Source organism: Grampus griseus (assembly GCF_964374135.1).
Source record: "Grampus griseus genome assembly, chromosome: 6".
NCBI lineage: Eukaryota > Metazoa > Chordata > Mammalia > Artiodactyla > Delphinidae > Grampus > Grampus griseus.
Window position 1 is genome coordinate 10,391,072 of NC_139000.1, and position 19,562 is coordinate 10,410,633.

General features: G+C 51.9%; 1 protein-coding gene across 1 annotated transcript; it reads right to left on the reverse strand.

The window, feature by feature from the left end:
* Nucleotides 1–167: 167 nt before the first annotated feature.
* On the reverse strand, nucleotides 168–4,259 carry WDR38 (WD repeat domain 38; the record flags this gene model as incomplete). Its single annotated transcript, XM_082657306.1, is given in 11 exon segments — nucleotides 168–239; nucleotides 332–379; nucleotides 801–950; nucleotides 1,084–1,215; nucleotides 1,422–1,461; nucleotides 1,463–1,500; nucleotides 1,848–1,945; nucleotides 2,060–2,177; nucleotides 3,196–3,197; nucleotides 3,200–3,305; nucleotides 4,191–4,259. Coding segments are annotated over 11 exon segments (873 nt in total).
* Between the last annotated feature and the right edge of the window lie 15,303 nt (nucleotides 4,260–19,562).

Consider the following 19,562-nt stretch of genomic DNA (forward strand, 5'->3'; position numbering starts at 1 on the left):
GCCATGGCAGCCCTGGCCACAGGGGCCTGTTGGGCACTCTCTTATGGTTACTTTGGTCCTGTGCCCCCTGGGCAGGGAGAAGCAGGGATGGAAGGTCTTCAGAGCCATAGGTAGTGATGTTCTGTTTGAGCAGCTCTGGGTGATTTGCAGTGAACTTGGAATTTTGCCTAAGCAGCTCCAGACACTAAGAGTTTCCCATCTGGGGTAAAGGCACAGGCGTGGGCCACATCCAGGACTCCCTGCCAAAAGCATGGTATGGGGCTCTGGGGGTGCGGGCCTCCCCTAGCAGGCCTTCCTCTGCACCCTTGTTTGCTGTAGCCACAGACCTTACCTTCAGGGTCTCAATGCTCTTTCCTGTATTGTAGTCCCAGACTTTGACCTCGAAATCAAAACAAGCTGGGGGGTAGGGAAGTCTCATAGGCAAGTCTGGCATCTTTGACAAAATCACACTGGGGTGAGTCTTAGCCAACATGTTAACTTCTTGATCTGGGTTTTGTTGTCTGTGAGGTGTGTTTAACAAGGGCTGCGTAATAGCTGATGGAGAAATTCAGTGCAATACTTTCCTTTCTCCTGAAGCTGAGTCATAGAAATGTCGGTGCCACTAACATTTGGGCCAGTGCAGACCTTAGTGCCAGGCATTCGGTAAGGAAGTAGTTGGCACCTGCGTCCTGCCCTTGGTAGCCTCCTATTTAGGGCAGATAGGGATGTGGACATTTCTGGACATGGGGTGCTGAGGGCTCCGGTAGGGAGGATGTGGGGTAGGAGTTCACAGGAAGGAAGGCCTGATGGGGTGGGGTTACCATGTGGGAGTAGCCAGTGCTGGCCACCTGCAGCCCATCAGGGGAGAAAGCTCTGCTCTTCACCCAGGTGATGTGGCCCTTAAGCTGGACAGGCAGGCTTCCGGTTGAGGGCTTCCAGATGTGGATAGTCTTGTCCCAGGAGCCGGACACCTGGAAAGCAGACAGCTCTAAGCATAGAGGTTTGGGGCCTGCATACTCTGCCCCCAAAATGGCCTCAAAGAGTGACCCTCAAAGAGTTGTAGTCAGCAAGGGGCCACCCTGGAACCTAGGCAACCCAGCCCACCAATAGGCCAGATGCTGAGTGGCACAGGCAGCTGACGTTGCCACTGTGGCCCTCCAGCTCCTGGTGGAAGATCACTGGAGTCCCTGCCCGAAGGTCCCACATGCGGATGGTGGAATTCCAAGAGCCCGTGGCCTGCAGACAGCCGCCATAACATGGTGCCTCCCGATTCCTCGACTGGCTAGGCTCACAGAAAGCAGGCACCATCTCACCAAGCCCTGCTGAATCCCCATCTTACAGAGGAGGGGACAGGCTCAGAAGAGCTAAGTCACTGTCAAGGTGTAGAATTCTAACCACTTGTTAGGCCACTGAGGTGGGGCCCAGGCAGAGGTGTGGCTCACCAAGCAGTCTGAGCTGGGTGCGAAGTCACTGCTTGGGACAGTCTCGGTGTCCCACCAAGTGGCGCAGCACCTGGCCTGACTGGAAGAAAGTGCAGAGGCTGCGTGCCAGGTTCTCTGCCTCAAGTGAGTCAGACCCAGGCCCTCCTTGTGGGGCTGCCTGGGTAGTGTGATGCAGCATAGGGGTTAGGGGAGGCTTCCCGGGCCTTGGCAAGAGAGGAGGGCAGTACAGGCAGGGGGAATCTCATGGCAGAGGTCTTGAGGCATGAGGGTAGGGAGAGGGGAACTGGGGAGGTAGCTGCAGCCAGATGCAAGAGAATGGGATGCCAGGGGTGGGGAAGACGAACAACCTTTCCCAGTTGGAAAGTGGCCACTGTGGACGGTGTGCATCCCTGGATCCCAGGCCTCACTGGCTGCCCCTCCACCTACCTGTACCTCCCAGAGCATCACCCTCTTGTCCCAGCCGCCTGATGCCAGTTGCTCTGAGTCAGGGCTGAAGCTGATGGTCTCCACACTTCGCTGGTGACCTGCAGGCACCGGCCAGGGGGCGAGGCAGGGGCGAGGTGGCACAGGACACAGCAGGGTCCGAAAGGGAAACCAGGCCTGGCTGCTTGGCTCCCAGTCCCACCCAGCCCACTCACCCTGTAGGACCTGCAGACACTTGGCTTCTGCTACATCCCACAGGCGGATGGTGCAGTCACAGGAAGTGCTGGCAAAGAGGCAGCCATCGGGGGAGAAGCGGCAGAACCTCACGGGGGCCTGGGTGGGCGGCCATGGTCAAGGAACGGGGCACTGCACTCCACCTCTGGCCCTTGCAGTCCAACCCCTGCTAATTTCTTCAGTCTCGTTGCCTACCGCCCCTCTCCTCACTTCTAACCCTCACCCTCCAGCCACCTGGAAAATTCCTGGGCTTTCATGCCTTGGTCTGGAATGCCCAACTCAGTTTGCCTATTTGGAAGATCAATACCCAAATCAAATGGCAGACACCTCCCAGAAACTCCTTGACAGCCCAGCGTAGCTTCATTACCCTCTTAGAGCTCCCCAGCCCCTGGACTTTCCCTATTACAACATGAATCAATCTGCCCTATAATTACCAGATTTGTTTTTTCTTGTCTTAATAATCATGTTACGTCTACTGAGTTCTTACTGGGTGCCAGGTACTTTGCTTGCATTATCTCATCCTATAGGGTAGCAACTATTATCCCCATTCTGAAGAGGAAATAGGTGCAGAGAAGGTGACATGACTTGAGTTCAATCACAGTCAAAAAAGTGGGTAAACATAGATGGACATTATGCTAAGTGAAATCAGTCACCAAAAGAAATAGTGTGTGATTCCACTTATACCAGGTATTGTACTTAGTCAAAATGGAGGCAGAAGGCAGGACAGTGATTGTCAGGGGCTGGGAAAAGGGAGGAGTGAGGAGTTTAATGGGTATAGAGTTTCAGTTTTGCAAGATACGAAGAGACTTCTGGAAGCTAGATGCACAACAGTGTGAATGTACTGAACTGTACACTTTAAAATGGTTAATAGGGTATTATGCAGATTTTTAAAGTTTTTTTTTTTTAAGTGGTAGGATTTGAGTCCAGGTCTGTTAGAGTCAGAGACTCAGGACCCCAGGGACCAGGTCCTGTCTCCTTGCCCTCCTGCCCCTGCCCTGCCTGGGCTGTCTTGCATGGATGCTCAGCTCAGATGTCAAAGGTCATTGTGGTAGGCTCTGTAGAAAGCCACAACAGGGCCATAGGCCTCAGTCTCCCCATCTGGGGTGAAGAGCCCCACCTGTGTCTCCACAGCAGCCGCCCACTCTGGGTCTCCCATCCATATACACAGCCATCCTCGGAGGCTGTGAGCAGCTTCTGGCCATCGGGAGAGAAGGCAGAAGAGTTGACCTGCAAGGAGAGCACAAAAGTCCTATCCTGGGGCAAGAAACACCTTTCTGCTCATCCCTAACCCCAGACTCCTGGGCCAGCCATAAATACTGCCCCAGGAGCCTGGGGTTGGAGCTTGGACTTCAGGCCTCTCTCAACAACCAGAACTCCGGAACCACCCTGCAGGGGAGCCGAGAGCTTGGAGCCCTCTCTGTTGTCCTGTAAGACCAGAGCCTGGGGCTTCCTTCCCTGGTGGCACAGTGGTTAAGAATCCGCCTGCCAATGCAGGGCACATGGGTTTGAACCCTGGTCTGGGAAGATCCCACATGCCACGGAGCAACTAAGACCGTGCGCCACAACTACTGAGCCTGCGCTCTAGAGCCCGTGAGCCATAGCTACTGAGCCCGCGTTCCACAGCTACTGAAGCCTGCATGCCTAGAGCCCGTGCTCCGCAACAAGAGAAGCCACCACAATGAGAAACCTGCACATCGCAACAAAGAGTAGCACCCGCTGGACACAACTAAAGAAAACCCGTGCGCAACAGCGAAGACTGAACACAGCCAAAAATTAAAAAAAAAAAAAAAAAAGACCAGAACCTGAAGCTCAGAGCAAGCCCTCACTGAAGCCAGAGGCTGGAGCCTTCTGTAGAAGCCAAGAGCCCATTCTAGAGCTGAAGCCCAGAACTATTAAAATCTACTCTAAGCCCCGAGTTCCCTCTTAAGCCAGAGTCCAAAGAGCATTGGAATCAGCCAGGAGTTTGAGCCCCCTGTGGAACCAGTGCTTAGAATTCTAGAGCCCATGCCGCAACTGGAGCACAGAGAACACTCGGGCTCCCACTACACAGAACCAGAAACCACTCTAAAGCCAAGAAGCCTAAGATCTGGGCAGAGATCTACAGGGCCTCACCTCCCCGCGGTGCTGGCCGAAGAATTTCACTCTCTCCACGGCCAGCGTCCCTGGGGCCCTGCTGTTCATGGGGCCGTGGCCGCCCGCCCCGGCGACCTGCCGGCCCTACTTAGGACAACGTGGAGGGGAGGGGGGAAACTGTGTATAAGCGGTCTCCATGGCAATCGGGGCGGGGCTCCCAGCCGCTGTGGGGTCTCTGGGAAACCATGAGTGGAGAGAGCCTGGGAGAGACTGTTGTCAGCCCGGGTGAGGTGGGGCAGCAGCACACTGGACCGCGGATGGCTCCAAGAAGGGACTTCCCTGCCAGTCGACGGCTGCCAGTCGGACCTTGGGCAGCTCTAGCCGCGGGGCGGAGTGTGGCGCACGGTGGCCGCTAGAGGGCACGCCAGCCCCACACAACCGCGCCTGCCTCTGCAGCTGCACCGAACTGGTGCACAGTTTGAGACAATCGATTGTTTCCCCATCTGCACAAAGGGGAGGCTCATCCTTGCCCCCCAGGGTTCCAGGCATGACACAAGGTAGGTGCCCATGAGGGCCCAGTCGGGATCCAAGACCCCTTTCCTCCAGGAGTGGACAGTACTGAGGCTGAAGATCTCCCATGGAGAGGGCTGGAAACGATATTCATATCAGCCCTCCAGGATGTGGAGAGCCAGAGGCAGTATGCAAAGCACAGGACATTAAAAAGTGAGGTCACTGTTAACATTCCTGGCAGCACAGAGTGTGCCATTGGAGCACACGGAGGGAGGCCCCAGGAGCTGTCAAGATCCTTGTTGGATAGTTCAGCTGAAACCCAGAAAGAACAGGACTTGGTTTCAATGTCCATTTTTCAGATGAGGAAACTGAGGCTCCAGGAGGTCGGGGGACTTGCTCAAGCTCACTCAGCCAATAGGAAAAGAATTGGGACCTCATCCCATGTCTGTCTGACCCTGAGGCCTATATCAGAACCACCTGCTGTGAATTCCAGGGGCCTCACAGCACATGAAGTCTGGGAAACAGGCCCTGAGGGGGCAGATTTGGCCAGTCATCCAGCACCTCCGTGGCAGAGCTAGGGCCAGAATGCAGTCCCCTCCCCACAGTTGGACAGGAGTAGGACTGAGGAACCCCACTCCCCGACTTGCCAGTGGATTCCAGGCTCCCTGGGGATGGGGCTGGGACAGCTGGGCTTTGGGAGCTTCAGACTCAGGTGTTCCCAGTGGTGATTCACACCCCCTCCTCCCAGACCTCTTTGCCAGAAATGCTTCTCACGGAGATCTGCCGTTCTCCTGCTCTATTTTAGGTCCTAGACAGGCGGGCGAGGGGGCGACAATGGCGGCTTTGAGGCTGCCCCACCCCCATTCTAACGCCCAAAGGGCCCAGGTCACTGAATTGGCTCCCCAGGGACCCATCTGGGCCTATGCGGCCACCCATCCCCCCAGCTCGAGGCATGGGTCCTGAACACGGCTCCTCCCCAGGCCCTCTCCCCCTTCTGTCTGCTTAGGCGCCCTGCAGCCCATGCCCCAGCCACCTAGCTGCTCCTGCTTTACCTGAAGTGCCCAGAACCGCCTTCCCCAGCGCAGCCTATCACTCCCAGAGTCCCCTGGATAGACCTTGTCCACCAGGCCCAGCGACCACTCAGCCCGTAGCAGTGTAGCTGGGGTTAAAATGTTTCTGCTTGACCCAGGAGTCTGTGGTTGGAATCACCCACCATGAATTCCAGAGCCCTCAGAGACCAAAACATGTCCACCTCTCCTGCTTCATTCTGCCCCTGTCCCCTGCCCCATCTTACTCCCAGAACTTATCCACATGGGCTCTTTCTTCTATCCCTCCATCTTCACTCCCACCTGGGCCTGTGCACACAGTGTTTCCCACCCTCTTGGCCTGACACTTACCTTGGAATCTAGCTCCAGTATCACTTCCCCTGGATTGGCCTTCCCTTGCCCAGCTCCCAGACTAAGTCAGAGCTCCTTCCCCAGAGATAGGGCGTTAAAGCCACAGTTCTGGGTTAAACCCAGGTTCTGCCAACTACTAGCTCTGCAACCTTGGGCAAGCTAACTGATCATTCAGTGCCTTGGTTTCCTAATCTCTAAAATGGGAGTGCTGACAGTGGTTGCCTTGTCAAGAGTTGGTGAGATGGTGCCTCTTAATGGTGTGCAGTAAGTGCTCAGAGAATGGCGGGGGGTGGGGTGGTTGGTGACATCCATCTTTGTCACTTTAGGTTAAAATACTTCAAGCTAAAGCTCCGGATGCCCTTTGTCAGGCTCCAAATGCCCTAAGCCATCACCCAAGGGGCCCACAGCGCAGATACACCTCATGATGTAGAGAGGACCTTGTAATCAGGAGCTGTCTGGCTTCATATCCAGCAGGGGCTGAAGGTATGGCCAACCCTGGGTTTGGGCAGGGGCTGAACCTGCAGGATGTGTACCATTAAGCAAGGGGAAGGAGTGGGGATGGGTGGGTCACAGTTATGGTGGCAGCAGAAGTATTTCACTGGCTCAGGCTCTGCCCGTGGGATGGAGTCACTCAGTTTCTAGCCACTCCAAGAGAGGTTTGGGGGGATATTTTCCACCCTTGACTATCTCTTCTTTCTCAGGGAGCCTGCCATATTCTCTCCTCCCTCAGTCCAGACTGCCTGGGGAGGGGGCTCTGTGCTGAACTTGCCCACTCACTCCATCCCTTGAAGGTAACCCACGGTCCTGAGACCAGCTTCGCCTCTCTTCATTTCCTCAAAGTATCTTCCTTCCCAGGCCCCTTGGTTCCCTCTGAAACTGCTATAGGTACACAGCCATTTTAAAGAGAAAACTAGAGATTCAGAAAGGAAAATGACTTACTCAAGGTTACACACTTGGAGAGTAGTAGAGCTGAGATTTAAACCCATGCCCAATAACCCCTAAGCCCCCAGCTCATTCCTTGCACCAGACACTCTTTCAGTAAAGCTTGGGGAGGTTGGGGTATGAGCCTCTGCCCCACCCCCAACACACAGCCCTCACCCCTGTGAATGTGATCTCACTACCCTGCAGGATAGCCTATCCCATCAGACTGTTGGAAAGTCCTGGGTGAGTCAGAATCTACCTTACACTAACACAGTAGAAGATGGGCCCAGGCTGCGTCTGCAATTCCACTCCCAGGGACACATTCAGCACTGTTTGTAGTTCCAGAAGGCTGGAAAGAACCTGAATAGTCAAAGACTGTAGAAATAAATGGTTGTACAGTCAAACAATGAAAGCTACAAAAGTCAGGGAAATGAACAAACTACAGCTCTGCATATCAACATGCAAACATCTGACAAAATGTTCAGCAAAAGGGACTTCCCGGCGGTCCAGTGGTTAAGACTCCAAGCTTGCACTGTGGGGGGCACATGCTCCATCCCTGGTCGGGGAACTAAGATCCCACATCCCACATGCCATGAAGCGCAACCAAAAAAAAAATGTTCAGCAAAAAAGCAACATAGCAGAAGACACTATAAGTATGATCCCCCTCATAGAAAAATCAAGACGTGCCAAAGGCAACCTTCCGTTTCTCGGGTATACATCCATATGTACTGAAACTATAAAGAAAAGCAAGAATGAGTAACTCCTAAACCTCCAGAGGGGTTAACTGTGGGGAGAGGAAGGAAGGGGATTCAGGGGGCCTTGAAGAGTACTTGCTCCTGGTGATATTTGCGCTTGAAGCTGGGCAGTGGGCACCCAGGTGTTTGTTGGATTATTCTTTAATAACTGGCCTGCCTGTTTGGCCCCTGCCCACCTCTCCTGCCCTCTTCTGGCTTCCTCACCTTCTCCCCCATTCTTTGTCCCCATCACCCCCAGGCCTGAGCAGTTTGGTGGATTACGTGGTGCCAGGGCTAGGATGCGGTTTCCAACAGTGCCCCAGGAAGCAGAGAAGACTTTTGTCGCAAGAAAGCAGAGAGGAGAGAGAGGTGGAGAGTCAGATGCCCTGCTTCCTGTCAGCTTTCCAGCTCCCAGCTCCAGTCCCCGAGGCTGCCGTCCTGAAACACACCTGTTTTCTTAGAGTCAATTCCTTATTTTGCTGAGTAAGCTCCAGTGGTTTAGGTTATTTGCCACCCCAAGGGCTTTGATCAAAACATCTCTGTAATTTCCACAGCTGGTCCCCTAATGTTTTGCCAGGGGCATCTTTTCTGGGACTCCCCTGCACGCAGGGATCATCTAAGGGTGATCAACACCCTTGAGTCTCAGTCCTTTCTGCACAACCTTGGCCACCCTTATTTTAATGCACTGTATTTGTCATTGCCCCTCCTAAAGTAGGAAGACCAGAACTGGAAACATGCTCTTTGGAGGGACTGACAAGTGCCAAGTTGAAAGGGACTGTCATCTCCAGTTTTCTCCAACTCTAGTAACGGCAGCCTGCATTACCAGAGTCATTTGTGTTTTCAACAGCTACATTATTCTGGTGACTCACTGAATTTGCGGTGGGAGCTTTTTCCCATGAACTACTGTACAGTCAACTCTCCCTCCCTGATCTGGTACTTGCACAATGGATTCTTCGGAAACACGAAAGACCTTACATTACGCTGGTTAAATGTCATCTCTTTGGATCCCATCCAGCAGTCTAGTCTTGAAAGCATTGTAAGTCTGGCTGCCATTGCACAAAGCATTAATTCTGGCGCTGTGGCAGCTGCGAATTTTATGAGTAGGCCTTCTGTATTCTAAATCCAAATTGCGAACATGATGATCAACGGGACGAGGATAAGGGCAGAGCCCTGTGGCCTGTCACCGGAGATTCTCACTTTTTTTGCACCCATCCACACCCATCACTAATGGTCAGGTTAGGGGAGGACCCCTTGCCTTAGAGGTGGATTTGAGTTGAGAGGAGAGCTATGAGCTCCTGCCTCAAGCAGGGGTCTCTGGTTGTAAATGACAGAAACCATCGATGGCCAAAAGGGACCATAGGGGAAGGGGCTGGGTGAAGGGGGAGAAATCAAAGATGGGAAGGACTGTAACACTGCCAGCCAGGGAAGGACAGGAGGCAGGGCAGAGAATCCAGGGTGAAGCCTGGGCACTTCCGGATCTTTGGAGATCATATGATTGGCCCAGCGGGAGTCATGTGCCCACTCCTCAGCCAGGGCAGAGCATCCTGATTGCCCGTCCCAATGAGATCTGGACTTCCACCCCCACCTCCACCCTCCCCTGTTAATCAGTGGGGGTCTCTAGGTCAGTTTAAAATCAGCTGTGCACCTGTGGGCTCAGGGACCAGACCTGTATTCAAATGTGACTGCATCACCTACCAGCAGTGACCTAGGGCAAGTTACCTAACTGTTCGGTGCTTCCTTTTCCTCATGTTTACAATGAGGATAATTAATACTCATCTTGTAAGGTTTGCTTTGAGGATTGAGTTAATACATGCAAAGTGCTTGGAATAGTATCCTGCATGTAGTAAGTGCTCTGGGTTGGTCAGCTGTTACTAAAGCATTATTACATTGTGAGTCCACATTTTCCCACTGTAGCCCCAAAGATACATAGACGAACTGCCAGGTCTTACAGAAACCCAGGTATTAATTATCTGGATTGGGTGCAGTTGCCCTGTTATTAAAGCAGGGAGGCAAGAGCAATTTGATTTAATTCCCAGTGACCCTTGTTGGCATTTCTGGTCACCACTTCCTTTTCTGAGCGCTCTCAAATCATTACCAAATGATCTGTCCAGAATTTCTTGGCAGTTAATAACGGGCTGGTCCGTGACAGGGGGACTCGCTCTTTCTAAAAATGTGGGATGCTGCTGCTTTCTTCGCTCCTGGCTTCTGGCCTCTGTAGTGTCAGTCACACCTTCCACTCGGGCTCTCTTGGGGTACAATTTGCTAGATGTAGAGACTTGGTCTTATTTACCTTGTTATATTTTTAGTGTGTTTTTTTCTAAGACTTTTTTCCTGTTTGGGTAGCAAAGTGACCCAGGTGCCAGAAGGAACCTGAGATGCTCAGGGAGCCTGACCACCACCCCCTGTCGCCAGCATGGGCTGTGGCCCCATGCCTGTGCTCCAAGCTCTTGTGTTCAGCAACTCTTGCCCACAGGCCCCCTGGGCCTCTCCCATGTTCCAGTGACTCTTAACAGAGAAGGAGAAACCTCTGAGGCCCTGGGACGAGCACCGTGGAGTTCTCGGACACACCACCCTCCTGATGCCAGGCCCAGATGAAGACGGAACATGGTGGGCCAGGTGGACGGCTGGGCAGGGCCTCTGTGACAGGCCCATGCAGCTTGTGGAGTCTGGGCCACAGCCCAGCCAGAGAGGACTTTTATGCTATTTCATTTCTTTAATTTTTTCTAATTCTTAAAACATCCTGGACACAACAGTGTTAAAGACTAGCCTGAGGACAGGAGAGTCACTCATTGTCCCAAGCCCCCAGTGTTGCAGCCACTGTTATTCTTCGGGTGAGGCCTGTGCCTTCAATTACGCCAATTTGGGGTGGCTCATGACCCCACCATGATCCCGGGGTTGTTGCCGAGATGGAAGGGACAGGCCCAGGTCCTGCAGCTGACACAGGGCATTGAACCTGGGTCTCACTCCTCTGTGCCTCTTCTGGGCCCTGTCACATTTTTTTTTTTTAATATTTATTTATTTTCTTTTTTCATTTTCTTTTTTTTCTTTTTTTCTTTCTTGGCTGTGTCTGGTCTTAGTGAGATCTTTCATTGCGGCAGGTGCGATCTTCGTTGCGGCACGTGGGCTTCTCTCTAGTTGTGACGTGCAGGTTTACTCTTCTCTAGTTGCAGTGTGTAGGCTCCAGGGCACATGGGCTCTGTAGTTTGCGGCACACGGGCTCTCTCCTTGAGGTGAGCGAGCTCAATAGTTGTGGCTCGCGGACTTAGTTGCCCGGCGGCATGTGGGATCTTAGTTCCCCGACCAGGGATCGAACCCGCATCCCCTGCATCACAAGGCAGATTCTTTACTACTGGACCACCAGGAAGGTCCCCCCGTCACATTTCTATACAACTTTATTCCTAGCACACAAACCAATGTTTTTAATTTTTTTTAATGTTTTAAATTACATGCCGGCTGCCATATATACATACATATATATATGGCTAAAAAATAACACAAGTGTCCGCTCACTACCTACTGCCTCCAGCCTCATTCCTTAAAGGGAATGGCTGTGAACAGTTTGGGCGTGGGTGTCCTTCTAGTGACTTCTCCTTTGAGCCCTGTTTTCCCTCTGTAAAGTGGAGACAGTGATGCTTGGTCCAAGGGGCTCTGTGAAGGGAAGTGTTGCCAGTTAAATGAGGCAAAGTAAACAGAGCGCCTGGCCTGGGACCTTGCATGTAATAGGTGCTCAGGAAATGGCTACTTATTTTTGAGTGGTTACCAATAACTTCTTGTGTGATTGTGCCCCTTCAAGCCTCAGTCACCCCCTCTGTCTCCCCAGATTGCAGCCTGGGGTCAAACCCCACTTACTGCCCTCTCACTGGATCCAGAAGAAATTAGTCCCAACCCAAAAAAATTCAGGGGAGAGGTAGAGGAAGGGATGAAACTCCCAGCACTTGATGGCCTACTTGGGACGACTGATCTCAATCAATCTTCAGAATGGGGTACAGTCCCATTTTTTGCAGATGAGGAGACGAGGGTTGGAGTGGGGAAGTAACTTGCCCAAGACCACGTGATTGGTGGACAGTAGAACCAGAATGGACGCCAGGCCAGGGTCCTGAACCCAAGTCCCTTCTGCCAAGCCACACTGACTGCAAGCCAATGATTCATAGCTGTGCTCAGGATGGGCCCAAAGGAGGTCTTGGAGATGCTTTTCGAATGAATGAATAGGTGAATGAATGAATCAATGGCTACATTATATATATCATATATACTCTCCATCAGTACAGCTTTGGTTTTCCTTTCACAGCCCTCATTTCATGTGATTTTTTACAATGACCCTATCTGCTGGGAAGCCTCACCTCCATTTCACAGATGGGGAAATAGGGTTGTGGTTTTTTTGCCCCAGGCCTTAGCCTTAGCATGAGAAGGAGACAGAGCTGGAACTCAAGCCCAAGCTGTCTGAAGTCAGAGGCCATGTGAGCTGTTTCCACTGGCCCCACTGCCCTCTCCACGGTGCCAGGGCCAGCTCTGGGGGCTCCTGAGACTAGCATGGGGCAGGCCTAAACTAAGGGCTCAGTAGATGTTGCAGCACTAGGTGCTTGCATGGATGCCCAGGAAAAAGGCATGCAGGATTTGTTTGCTCAGCACCAACTTAATGGTGAGGCTTTGAGACACTTGCCCAAGTCCTCCTGGATGCCCATCCCTAACCCAGCAGGGTTCAGCCTCCCCTGGGCCCTGCATAGGATCCAGATGAAGTTGGTGCCCAGCTCCTTAGTCTCCCTGTGTCTATCCTGGCTCTGGGGGAGAAGAGTTGGAGAAAAGGGTGAGGCTGGCTCAGGCTCTGGGGCATCTGTGAAGGTAGTAGACCAAGGTCAGCATCTAGTGGACCTATTTCCACCTCCTGGGGTTTTGGGGGGACATGACCCTACCCTGGGAAGTAGCTCAGGAAGGCAGGTCATCTGGGAGTGGAGCCCTGAGAGGTGGAACACACAGCACCCAGGCTGGGCGACCCGACAGCATCAGCAGGACAGCCATAGCCACGGTTCTGCTCACTGAGTTAGACTAAACCCTGTCCTACCTCTTTGAGTCCACCCAGTGAGATCTGGCCTGATGCTTTACCCAGAGGACTGAAGGGCAAGAGCCTCAGGATGGGTGGTGGCTCCTATCCTCTGTCCCCTGGTCCCCTGGGCTGGTGGCCCACCTTGGGCCCTAAAATGAGGATCTTAGAATCCTCCGCACTGGAGCTGGGAACAGTGGGCTTCGCCTCAGGGCAGGAAGGGGGATGAGGCATGCTCCCCCCCTCTTCCTCTCCCCTTTCCTTCCTTCCTTCTTTGTTTCTGTCCTCCACCCCCATTGCCTTCCTCTCACCTAGATCCCTCCCTCTGGCTCTTGCTGAACCCTACCCCTCAACCCCTCTGAGCCTGCTCCTGAGCTTTGCCACGCCCAAGAAGCTCAGGGAGGAGGGATTGGCCCCCTTCGGGCAGCGAGGGACATCTTCTGGGCTGAGACTGTAGGCTTCTAGGCTTCTGGAGTTAAGGGGGTATCTGCCAGCTGCAAAACAGGGAGAGGATCTGGGAGGCAGGAATGGGGTGTGGGGGGCACTGGGCAACTGGGGGGACATCCACAGGAAACAGGAATGAGAAGCTGAGGAGAGGTGCAGGGAATGCACCTTGAGTGCCAGACTAAGGGGCTTGGAACACATTGCCAGGCCAGTGGTTCTCAAAGTAGATGTTATGGAACCCAGAGGGTGCAAGAAGGAGCCTCAGAACTCCTTCAGGGGTGAAAGGTTGTGAAGAGGAGATCCAGGGATGGACCCAGGGCCCCTGGCCCCACTCCAGCCAGAATGACTCTAATTTCACAATATTTGTGGACTGCGCTTGGAGAGCAGTGAGAGGCATTCCGCAGGGACAAGTGGGTGGACCACACTGGGCTTTAGGAAGTGAGTGCTGGCTACCCGAGAGGAAGAACTGAACTCTGGGAGTCACATGGCCCACAGGCCTCCTGACCTTTTCTCCTCAGGCCACCAGGAGGTAATTATAATAATAATAACCCAATCATCACAATGCTAGCAGGCACCACGCTACGCACACCCACACCATGTTACTTCATCACATAGGGTGAGTGCGTGTGCACATGGGGAACTCGAGGGCCTGGGAGAGGAAGAGCCTCAAAGCCAGGATTACCAGCCAGCTTCAGGGGCAGAGTCAGGATGCAGACCCAGGGTCTGGCATACCCCGGAGTGCCTGCCCCCCAGGCAGCCCAGAGCAGGTGTGGAGCAGCTGATCCCAGCTGGAGCCTCCTGCAGCTACAGCCCCTTCTACCCACCTGCCCTGCCAACTGTCTCAGCCACACCTGGCAACCACATGCCCTGTGGAAATCTGACCAGCCTTGTGCTGCCCTCCAAGAAGACAGCTGGTACTTGGGGGTTGGGAGACAGGGGTGGAGTGGGAAATGGAGCTCTGGCCAGAAAGCAGGAGCAGCTCTGGCAGGGCAGGGAGAGACTAGCAGCCTCCATTTGCTGTGTGACCTTGGGCTCCTTGCTGGGCCTCTCTGGGCTAGGTCTGCTCTTGGCCACTGGAACCTGGAGCTCCAGGATTAACTATAGGCAACTTGTGGCTTCCTGGGCTCACCTGCTCATGCCAGGAACAGCGCACTGGCGCCCACAGGGGGCCACTGAGTCCTTCACCCCACGGCCAGAGTGCTGGGGGCTGACCTTCAGTGTGATCCCAGGTCAGTGTCTTGGCTTCCTCATCAATACGTTGAGAGGGTTGGTGGCTGGCATGCCCTGCAGGCAGCACTTCCCTCCTCCACCTAGGGGCTGGTCACAGCAGCCGCGCACCCCGCCCCCCCAGCCTGCTCCCCCAAGGCCCCAACCCTCCTCAATGGCCATTTTGTGTCTTGCCAGAGGACTGCTGTTTGCTCAGCTGCCCCTGCCCCTGAGACCTCACGATAATGGAATCCTGTCAGCCCCGGGGCTAGGGGGTGAGAAGCCCTCTCCTTCAGTCTGTCTGGGGCATTGTCCTTCCCTTCCTCTCTGGGTCCGGGTGGGAGGCATTTGCAGTCATTTCCTCTCAGACTTGTTTCCCTTTCCAGCCTTTCCAGAAGCTCAGGCCTGAATCCCAGCCTCCAGTCACCCCCAGCTGTGCATTCCCATGCAAGTCCCAGCGGCCCTCCCTCAGTTTCCCACTCCGTAAAGGCTTAACACCCAGTTAGACCGGGGCTCAAATCCCCAGTTCAAATCCTATCACTTACTGGCTTTATGCCATAAGCCTCAGTTTACTCACCTGAAAAACAGGAGTATATCCTACCAGCCTCATAGGTAGTTACAATCATGGGATCTGACAACCCTGGGCTGCTTTATAGCTGAGTGACTTTGGGTGAGTCACTTGACCTCTTCAAGCTTCAGTTTGGTCCTCTATGGAATGGGGACCTGCCACAGAAGTTCCTGGTGAGAAATCAGGAGAGAGCACACAGACCTGGCACACACTAGGTGCTCAATAAGTGCTGGCTTTGCAAAACCACTCAGGAATAATGGGGTCAGACAGCCACACATCCCATTGTCCCCACAAACAAAACTGATGAGGTTCCTAGGCAGGTTCCCCTCCCCCAGGCCCCAAGTGGGTCTCTCCACCTTTGCCCATTTTTAAGGTTTTCTTAATGATTTTATGTTTGAAGTGTGTTTCGTAATTTCCAGATGTGTGGGGATTTTCTAGTTATCCTTTATGTAATTGATTTCTAGATTGAGTGCATGCTTAGAATGATCTCAGTCCCTCACTTTGTGGCCCAGTATGTGGTCATTTTTTTGCAGATGTTGCATTGTCCTTGCAAAGGCAGTGCCTTCTGGAAATGTGGCTGCTGCGTTCCAGATGGTTCCATTAGATCAGGTTTCTTAATCTTGTTTAATCTTCTAGATTCTCACTGATTTTTTTTTCCCTGTCTTTTCTATAAATTACTGAGGAAAATATGTTACAATCTCCCGTTACGACTGTGAAGTTTGTCTTGTCTCTCCTTGTATTTCTTCTACTACTTGTGTTATATATTTTGAAGTTACTTTACTAGGTGCATATCGTTTTTAAATTGCTAATTTTATGGACAAATCAAACCTCTTGTCATTATAAAATGTCATTATTTCTAGTAGTGATTTTGGCCTTCAAGTGTGTTTTGTCTGCTGTTGATATAGCTATGCCGGTTTTCTTTTGGTTGTTATTTTCATGGTGTATCTTTATTTTTGACCTTGCTATATCCTTTGTTTTTAGAGGTGACTCTTAGTTGGATCATCTAGTCCATTCACACTTAATGTAATTCCCGAGTTACTTGGGTATTTAAATCCACCTTCTTCTTTTGTGCCTTCTATTTTTCTTGTTTTGTTATACATTTCCTTTTTCTCTCCTTTCTTATCTTACTCCGATTATCTGTTTTTCCTTCTAATCATTTGGAAAGTTTGCACTTTTAGTGGTTGCCCTAAAAATTACAGCCCGTGCTCTTAACTTTTTGAAATCTGCAGTCTTTCCCCGCATATCCATCACCTCAGTTGGTAATGACTGTATGGCCCATTTATGTCGACACTTACTCCCGCTCTCCAGTTATTTTGAAATCCCCCTCTCAACCAAGTATTTATTTTGAACAATAAGGTTCACAGAAAATGTCCAAGTATATTCAATGAGTATCAATTTATCTTCCACCTAGAATCACCCTTAGCTAAGCTCTGGTTACATTTCTTTGATCTATCTATGCTGTTTTTCTGAGTCTTTGGATAATCAGTTGTAGACTTGTCACTGTTTTTAATAACTTTTTTTTTTAATGCTTTATCTACCTAGGATGATATAGTCTCAGAAAATCTCATTTTTTTTCAAAGTGAAAATTATTTACTTTTTTTGTGATTATAAAAGTTATCCATGTACAATTAAAAAAATACTAGACAGTAAGAAAGATATAAAGAAAAAAGTAAAAATCACCTAAAATCCTACTCCCTAAAGATGTTAGCATAGACATATATGTGGACAAGGATCCTGTTTCCCACTTTCCAAGTTGTATTTATGGGATCTGGGCTGCTTGTTCACCTCTCTGGACCTCAGTTTCCCTGGTATGAATTGGGGATGTGATGGTCTGTCTTATGTGTCAACTTGGCTAGGCTGTAACACCAAACTCTAATCTAGTTATGGCTTTGAAGGTGTGTTGTAGATGTGGTTAACACTGACTTCTACAATTAGTTGACTTTAAGTCGCTGAAGATTACCCTCAATGACGTGGGTGTTCCTCCTTCAATCAGTTGAAGGTCTTAAGAGCAAAATACGTTTCCAGAGAAGAAATTCTGCCTCAAAACTGCAACATCAAATTCTACCTGAGTTACCAGCCTGCCAGCCTGCCAGCCTGCCCTACGAATTTCAATTGCATGAACAAATTCCTTAAAAAGATACGGATATAGGGCTTCCCTGGTGGCGCAGTGGTTAAGAATCTGCCTGCCAACGCAAGGGACATGGGTTCGAGCCTTGGCCTGGGAAGATCCCACATGCCGCGGAGCAACTAAGCCCGTGCGCTACAACTACTGAGCCTGAGCTCTAGAGCCCACAAGCCACAACTACTGAGCCCACGTGCCACAACTACTGAAGCCTGCGTGCCTAGAGCCCGTGCTCCACAACGAGAAGCCACGACAATGAGAAGCCCGTGCACCACAATGAAGAGTAGCCCCCACTCACCACAACTAAAGAAAGCTTGTGCACAGCAACGAAGACCCAACACAGCCAAAAATAAATAATTAAGTAATTAAATTAATTTATATTAAAAAAAGATACAGATATAGATATAGACATAGGCATAGGCATAGACATAGATATAGATTATCCTATTGGTTCTGTTTCTCTGAAGAACCACGACTGATATGGGGGTAATGGGGTAATATTTGTTATCCATGATCCCATCTAGGGGAGGCAGGGCAGGGCTCATCTCAGCTGTTGGAAAGCTGTCCAAGGTCACCTGAGAGAGGCAGAGCTCAGGCCTATAAACACCTAAAGCAGTGCTCTTTCCACAAAGACAGTGTGGTTCCTGCATAAGGAACAGCTAGTATCAGTCTGCCCTGGTTGGACCCTCCACTGCCTGATGCTGGGTGAGATATGGGATGTCCCTGAGCCTAGGAATGGGATCATGGAGCCCACCTCACAGGGTCATTGTTCATTTTCTTTTTAAATTAATTAATTAATTAATTAATTTTTGGCTGCGTTGGGTCGTTGTTGCTGCACGTGGGCTTTCTCTAGTTGCGGCGAGCGGGGGGGCTACTCTTCGTTGCGGTGCGCGGGCTTCTCATTGCAGTGGCTTCTCTTGTTGCAGAGCACGGACTCTAGGCGCGCAGGCTTCAGCAGTTGTGGCACGTGCGCTCTAGAGCGCAGGTTCAGTAGTTATGGCGCACCGGGTTTAGTTGCTCCACGGCATGTGGGATTTTCCCAGACCAGGGCTTGAAACTGTGTCTCCTGCACTGGCAGACGGATTCTTAACCACTGCGCCACCAGATAAGCCCCCATTGTTCATTCTCAATGCAAGCGAGAGCTTAGTTCAGTGCGTGGCACACAGAAAGTGCAAAACTATTGTTGTTATTAATAAAAGTCTACAGAATGCATCCCCCCCAGAGGACAGAGGCTGACTGTGTGCCAAGCCCCTACAGGGCTCCTGTGACTGGAGGTCATGGTCTCAGAGCTGGGAGGGCAGTGAGGCTACAGGCAGAACTCCCAGCACAGAGAGACCCACAGCTTAGGCCCTAGGGAGGAAGGTGTGATGATCCTGACGAGCTGGGGGGAGAAAGGGCCCTGGGCGAGTCTCAGGAAGTAGTTTGCAGGGCGTGGGGCGTGTACAGAAGGCACGTGGAGGACAGCCTCACCCACAGGGCCCCTCTCCAGTGCCCACTGGCATCAGGACCAGTCCCACAACTAGGCTGGGAAATCTGCTTCCCCATTTAGGACCCGAGGGAAACCATCCAGGTCTCAGCCTGCCGAGGGAGCAGCGGAGGGAAGCCCAAGATACTGTGACGCCAGGCTTGAGGGTCCTGCACCCTCTGCCACCTGCCTGTGGGCTGTCTCAGATGCAGTCAGGTGGATCAGTCACTAGCTTCTCCCCACACCTGACCAGGCTTCCAGGTTGTATTAACAACCCTGTAATTGAGTCCCTACCATGCGCGTGCAGTGGAGCACACAAGTGTGCCTTGAGTCATTCATTACATCATTGGCCCCACTTAACAGATGAGGAAGTGCAGCTCAGAGGGGCAGGGACCTGCCTGAGCTTGTGGCCAGATTGGAACCATGCCCCCCTCCCACCCACAGGCTCAGATTCCAGGCTGCCACACCCCACCCCACCCTTGGCCTTGGCAGTCTGCCCCCCTAGTCCAGTCCCTCAAGCTTACAACCGACATCCTCCCAGCCCATTCCACTCCCAGAATTCCCTGCTGCCAGCTTCCAGCCTCAGCATCCAAACAAGATGCTTTCCAGCCCCTCCGTGGTTCCGTGTCCTGTGCCCATCCCGTGCCACTCACCAAGGCATTTACAGTGCCCCGGGGCTGCTGGCCACCCTTGCTCTAGAAACTGTTAAATGGTATGGCTTTGCTTCTTTTCTCACTAATTTAATCCTTAAACCTTCTCAGGCAACTTTTCCAGAGTGCGAGCCTCCCAGAAGGGCTTTGGGATAATAAATATAATTGCTAACAATTCGTTGAACATTCACTAATTGCCAGGTACTGTGCTAACTGTTTTCCTTGCATCGTCTCATCTAATCTGCTCATCAGTGCTCTGAGGTAGGGTCTAGTATTATTCCCATTTTACAGGTGGGGAAACTGAGGCTCAGGGAGGTGAAAGGGCACTGCTCAAAGACACAGTAACAGTAATATCC